Here is a 6,401-nt window from a genome sequence, read left to right as displayed (position 1 = left end):
CACAGTTATCACAGACACTGAGGAAAAAGCTTGCCTCAGTAACCGAACCCCACTAGAGCCAGAAACCGGATCTCTTCTCCTCCTCCTCCCCCACCTCTAGACCTGGGTTCTGCTTTCAGCCCAAAGCAGGGAAGGGGAGTGGGTGGGGGGGGGGTGTGTGTGACAAAAAGCAGAGTTCTAGAGAAAGGAGACAGTGTTTGGGGCTGTATCGGGAGCCACAGTGATACTGTGCAAAGGAAGCTCAATTGGGAGTCCCAGAACCCAGGTCTGACCACTGGACCCTACTATTTAGCCCTTTTGAGCCTTTGGGGGATTTCGTCTCCTCATCTGTGAAATGAAGGGGTTAAAGGAGATGGTCTTTAAGGGACTTTTCGAGGTCAGTATCCTCTGATGCAGCCCACCCCGCCAGCTTCATCCCCAAATAAGGTGTTGGTTGCCACCCTTTGGATCTGGCCTAGACTCTCCATGTGCAAATCAAGAGGGTGGGCAGAAATCCATCTCAAAGATGCTCCCTGCTCAGACGTTCTTAGATCTGCAAAGAGAAGGCAGGGGCTCTGCTGCCAATCTTCTCCCCTCCCTTACAGGTGCACCAGGAAGAGAACGCTGGCCCCATTCTCCCCACCCCAGACGCCCCCCTGGGCCCTGGCCCAACCAGAGCCCGTCTCAGGGGGGGGTGGGGCCCGGGCCCCTCCTCTGCCGTATCATCGCTCCCTGCCCAGACATGCCACCAGTTATGGCCCGGCTGCAGCAAGTGGCCAAGATGGTGATGAGCAGGAAGAAGGTGGTGGTGCTGCTGCTGCTGGGGGGGACGCTGAGCCTGCTCCTGCACCAGGGATCGCAGCTCAGCTGGTAAGGAAGGGCCTGGGCTGGAGGTGGGCTGGGATCAGGCTTCCTCTCTCCAAGTCTGCTTCTTCCTTAGCAGTGACACACAAAGGCCCAGTTGGATACTGTTCAGGCTCCCTGAGGGCTCCTCCATTTCCCTCCTCTGGGCCTAGGGTGGCTCCTCTATCCGGTGAGAGAGGCCAAGATGACCTTTAAGGTTCCTCCCTTTGCCCCACCAGCTGTAATAAATAAGTCCCAGTGCTTCAGTTTCCAGTTATTCCATTGGATTCTCCTAACACCTTTGTGAGATGGGCAGGCAGATTATTATTCCCATGTTACAGATGAGGAATATAAGTCCTAGGGGTCAGGTCATTGAAAAATGGCTCTTCCCTTCCCTCTTTTTGCCTTCACGACCACCTCTCCAGCAATGAGCCAGGATGAATAAAGGCTTATCTAGACCTCGGGAGATTTTCTTCTTCCTGGGCCTCAGTCTCTCCAATTATATCCTTGGAAGAAGACTGGAGGACCACCTGTGTTAAAGTATCTGAAGGGCTGGCTTATAGAAGGCTTCCATGTGTTCTTCTTGGCCCCAGAAAGGACAAGAAGGCACAATGGAATGGGTGTAACAAACAGACAAACTGAGGCTTGAAAAACTTCCAAAGGTGGAATGGGGTTGGGTGGGTCTGTAAGCAGAGGGCTGGACAGCCACCGTTTGGTTCTGTTGTAGTGGAGACTCCTTTCGGATCCAGGCTGGACTGGATGCCAGTGAGATCCCATCTGATGCCCAATTTCTGCCAAATGAGAGAAGTGGCTTCAGGGATGACTAGAATCTCTAACTCTGGTCTCCCCTAGCATTGAGTCTTTAGCAAGGGTGAAGTGGAGTACAGAGTGCATTCCCAGAGAACCCACCATAGAGCAGAGAGCCTTCTGTGCCACTCCAGGGAACACGCTTAGCCCGCCAGGATGGGGATTGAGGGGAAATAATACTTTAAGGCCTAGGCCTAGAAGGCAATCACAAGTTCCTGGCCCCAGCCCACAAGACCCCACCATACCTTTGACAGGAACCAATTTCATCATCCTACGGTAATCCAAGAAGTGGATTTGGAGACAAACACTCAACTGGGTGGCCCTCCAAGTCAGGCTAGAAACCCTTTCCTCCAGGTGCCCCTGGTCCAACACATCTCCTATTTCTCTGGAGCAGAGGAGAACGGTTTCCAAGACAGTCAAGGATACTGAAAGACCTGAAAAACACAGTCTTAGGACACAAAGAAAAGCTGAATAAAAGAGTGAAGGAGGCAAGTAAGCAGAGGATAGATAGTTGTGGGAGGGAGGGCCAGTCAGCTCACAGGGATATGGGGAATCTGGGCTCTGCCAGTCACCAATGCGACAGTCTTCAAAGGGGAAGAAAGCAGGCCAAAGTCATTTGAAAAAGCTGAGGGGCAAGGGGAGAAGGCTAGGCCATTTCTAAGACAGAGAAACGAGGAATTCTTACTTTGTACAAGGGCCAGAGCTAGCAGTAGGTCCATGACGGGCACACCCAGAGCATGCTGGTCAAATCAGCCTGAGCAGGTCTCAACAAATGCTCCAGTCAGTTTTCAAGACAGAGTCGGAGAGAAGCTGAGTGAGGATGTCCACATCTGGAGTTCTCAGGGCCAGTGGTGGAACCATGGGAAACCAGGCCTCGGCCAAAGGGCAATGGACTGCCTAGGAGAAAGGGTTCCCCTTCACTGAAGGTCTTCCAGCAGAGGCTGGGGAGAGACAAGACAGTCACTTGGGTCCCTGCTAACTCTGAGGCTCTTTGAGTGCACGTAGGTGAGGCCTACCTTGGATGTCACAACTCAAGACAAAATACGGGCTCTGGAGAAGCTCCAGCCTTGTGGGCCCTTGGGCAAGCCTCACGTTCTCAGCTGTAAAATGAAAGGATTCAGCTTTGTGACCTCTGCGGGGCTTACTTGTCATGGCCTCTTGAGCTGTGGAATCCCAGGCGGAGATAAAGCTCTGTCCTGGCACACGGAAAGTTGAGGAGGGAAGGAGCTCATTCCTATAGATGGTTGGCTGAGGAACAATAGATTGGGTGCCCTTGGAGGAGTACCTTCCTTAGTCTAGGCCTCAGTTCTCTTAACATCAAAATGGACCAAATGCCCACTGAAGTGCCAGCCTTTGGCCTAGAGCAACTAGGTGGCACAGTGGATAGAGTGCTGTGCCTGGAGTAAAGGGAGAGCTGAGCTCAAATCTAGCCTCAGACATTTAGTAAGTTGTGTGATCCTGGGCATGTCATTTAACCTGTTTGCCTGAACTTCCTCATCTGTAAAATGGTGATAATAATAGCACTTGTAAGGATCAAATGAGAGCTTTGTAAAGGGCTTTCACCATAGTAAGCATCATGTGACTATTACCAATGATTAGTCCTAGGAAGAGATTCCTTGGCCTTGAGAGCATCTTCCCTTCCCAGGCTCCCTAGTCACAAAAAGGCTTCAGCTGATGCTCTTTCTGGTTGGTACCTTGGTAGGGGACGAGGGCAGCAGACACCTCCTGCTGCCAGGTCCTAAAAGGTAAAAGACAGCCTCTGCCAGAGCTCAGCTGCATGGTGGAGACAACCCCAGGAGCTACTGCAATAGTCCAGCCACAAGGCAGTGAGGAGATAATCTGGACCAGGGTGGGGGGAGAGACGGGGACTCCGCGGAGATCCTGCAGAGGCGGCCCAGACTGGATGGAGGGGGTGGGGGGTGGGGGTGGGAGACCCAAAGTTCCAGGGTGGGTCCGAGCTTGGGAGCCTGAGGGCCTGGGCGCAGGGCCGGTCCTCCATCCACGGGCACAGACTGCTTCCCCTCCAAGACAAAATTTAAAGGAGGCCAGCCGGCTCCAAGGTCCTTCAGGCCTTTAGCTGGGGCTGGTGCTATTGAGCTGGGCCTGCGCCCTTGGCCCTGTGTGGCCTTCAGCTGGGCTGCGGATGGGTGAGGTGACCAGAGGTGGAACCAGGCAGGGCTTTAACACCTTCCCCTTCGGGGCGCCCTGCCGGGAACTCTGCCCTCCCCCGCAGCAAGGGGCCGGGCTGCACCCCGGCATGGCCTCAGTGTGGTCCCCCTCTCCCCTTGCCCGGTCTGCAGGTCCCTGCGGCTGCTCTTCCCGGCGGTGGCGCCCCGGTGCCCGGCAAGCCCCACGCGGCCCAAGCACACGGCCGTGGCCTTCGTCAAGACACACAAGACGGCAGGCACCACGGTGCAGAACATCCTGTTCCGCTTCGCCGAGCGGCACAACGTGACGCTGGCGCTGCCCCGCCCCAGCTGCGAGCACCAGTTCTGCTACCCGCGCAACTTCTCGGCGCGCTTCGTGCACCCGGCCACGCGGCCGCCCCGCATGCTGGCCGGCCACCTGCGCTTCAACCGTGCTGAGCTGCGGCGCCTCCTGCCCAACGACACGGTCTATGTGACCATCCTGCGCGAGCCGGCCGCCATGTTCGAGTCGCTCTTTAGCTACTACAACCGCTACTGCCCAGCCTTCGTCCGCGTGCCCAATGGCTCCCTGGAGACCTTCCTGCGCGCGCCGCGCGCCTACTACCGGCCGGACGAGCGCTTCGCCATGTACGCTCACAACACGCTGGCCTATGACCTGGGCGGCGACAACGAGCGCAACGCGCAGCACGAGCCGGCCTACCTAGCGGCCCTCATCCGCGACGTCGAAGCCACCTTCTCTCTGGTCATGATTGCTGAGTACTTCGACGAGTCGCTGGTGCTGCTGCGCCGCCTGCTGGCTTGGGACCTGGACGACGTGCTCTACGCCGAGCTCAACGTGCGCAGCGCCGCCTCACGCCTCGCTTCGCTCCCCGAAGGCTTGGCGCGTGCCGCGCGCCGCTGGAACGCGCTCGACGCGGGCCTCTACGCGCACTTCAACGCCTCCTTCTGGGACCGCGTGGCGCGCGCTGGCCGTGAGTGCGTGCAGCACGAGGCGCGCCAACTGCGCGAGGCGCGGGAACGACTGCTGCGCCGCTGCTTCGGCCCACGCCCGCGCCTGCGCCCGGCCGCTGAGATCCGCAACAAGCAGCTGCAGCCCTGGCAGCCGCTGGGCAACGTGGGCATCGTGGGGTATGACCTGCCCAGCCGCTCGCCTTGGGGATCCCCTAGCAGAGACGAGTGCCTCAAGCTGGCCATGCCCGAGGTGCAGTACTCGAGCTATCTGTTGCACAAACAGAAGCGCCGCGCCGGGGCCTCAGCGGGCGACCACCCGCCGCCGCCCCCGCCGCCGCGCCCTATCCGCGCCCTGCCGCGGCCCCGGCCCTGGGTCAGGAGGGACTGATTTCCGTGTTCCACCACACGCACACATACATTGAAGAAACATGCGGCTCCGCCCCCAATCTGGCCGGGAGGAGGTGACCCCCCCTCCCCCACGGGGCTGAACTCCCCCCCCAGATACGCGGCTCCGCCCCCAATCTGGCCCGGAGGAGCGGCCCCTTCAGGTGTGTGGCTCCTCCCCCTGGCTGGTCCGGAGGAGCGGCCCTTCCTCCCCCGGGCTGTTCAGCCCCATCCCCGGAGCTGGCCTGTGGGGCGGGGGTGATGGCCGTCCTCCCCGCAGATCTGAGGCTCCTGCTCTGGCTAGTCCGCCCCCGCCCCACAGCTCCGGTTCGGAAGCCCTCTCTGGCACGCTGGGGAGGCTGCCTGCATCCGAACAGGCTCGTGTGAAGTCCTTCCTGTCTCGGGGGAGGGGCTGACTGGCTTCCCCCCTCCAGCTGGGAAGCCGCAATCCCCTCTTCTAAAGGGGGCGACCCTTGGGGCCGAGCCAGCGGAAGGAGTGAGCCTCAGGGCGCTCCTGGCTCCTGGAGAAAAGCCGAGGACGCTGCCGTCCAGGTGCGACCCCCCCTCCCCCCCAAGAGGAAACCCGTTTTATCTGGACTCCGGCTGAGATTCCCGCCCTTCCACTTCCACGCTCCATCCTGCGGCCCTCATTTAGTCATTTTCTCTCCGGAAGTGACCCCCCCCACATTCAGACCGGCTCCCGCTTTCCCTCCCAAGGAGCCCAGCACAGTTGGTCTTCCAGGCTCCGTCCCTTTCCCACAACTCCTGCGGCTCCCAACCAGGCACTGAATATGCGCTGCCTGTGGGGGTTGTTTTCCAATAAACTAGTCTTCTTTCCAGTCCAGTCAGGCTTCTCCCTGGGCCTGAAAGCCTGACACAGCTTCAGAGCAGGGATCAGCAATGGCGGGAATGGTGGGTCATAGGAGCCCTCCTGGGACAGGTGAGAAACTGAGTCCTGGAGAGATTTGGTGGCTTGCCCAGGGTTATAGAGCTAGCCATAAGAGTAGGAGGGGAGGGGGCAGCTAAATGGCTCAGTGGACTGAATGTCAGGCCTAGAGATGGGTGGTCCTGGGTTCCAATGTGACCTCAGATATTTCCCAGCTGTGTGACCCTGGACAAGTCACTTAACCCCCATGGCCTAGCCCTTACTGCTCTTCTGCCTTGGAACCAATGCACAGTATTGATTCTAAGCCAGAAGGTGAGGGTTTTTAAAAAAAAAAAAATATGTAGGGTAGGATGGAGGATTTGAAACCAGATCTTCCTAACTTGCTAACTTCCCAAGTGGGGGCA

At 58.3% G+C, this 6,401-nt stretch overlaps 1 protein-coding gene across 1 annotated transcript; it reads left to right on the top strand.

Annotated features, from left to right (window-relative positions):
• Positions 1-721: 721 nt before the first annotated feature.
• GAL3ST3 (galactose-3-O-sulfotransferase 3) lies at positions 722-5,115 on the top strand. The gene is made up of 2 exons (XM_044682363.1): positions 722-849; positions 3,930-5,115. The coding sequence occupies exons 1-2, from the start codon at positions 722-724 to the stop codon at positions 5,113-5,115; spliced, it is 1,314 nt and encodes a 437-aa protein (XP_044538298.1).
• Positions 5,116-6,401: the final 1,286 nt, after the last annotated feature.

This window comes from Gracilinanus agilis, chromosome 6 (genome assembly GCF_016433145.1).
Source record: "Gracilinanus agilis isolate LMUSP501 chromosome 6, AgileGrace, whole genome shotgun sequence".
Lineage (NCBI taxonomy): Eukaryota > Metazoa > Chordata > Mammalia > Didelphimorphia > Didelphidae > Gracilinanus > Gracilinanus agilis.
The sequence above is the reverse complement of the archived record's forward strand: the minus strand, read 5'-3'. Positions and strand labels throughout refer to the sequence as shown.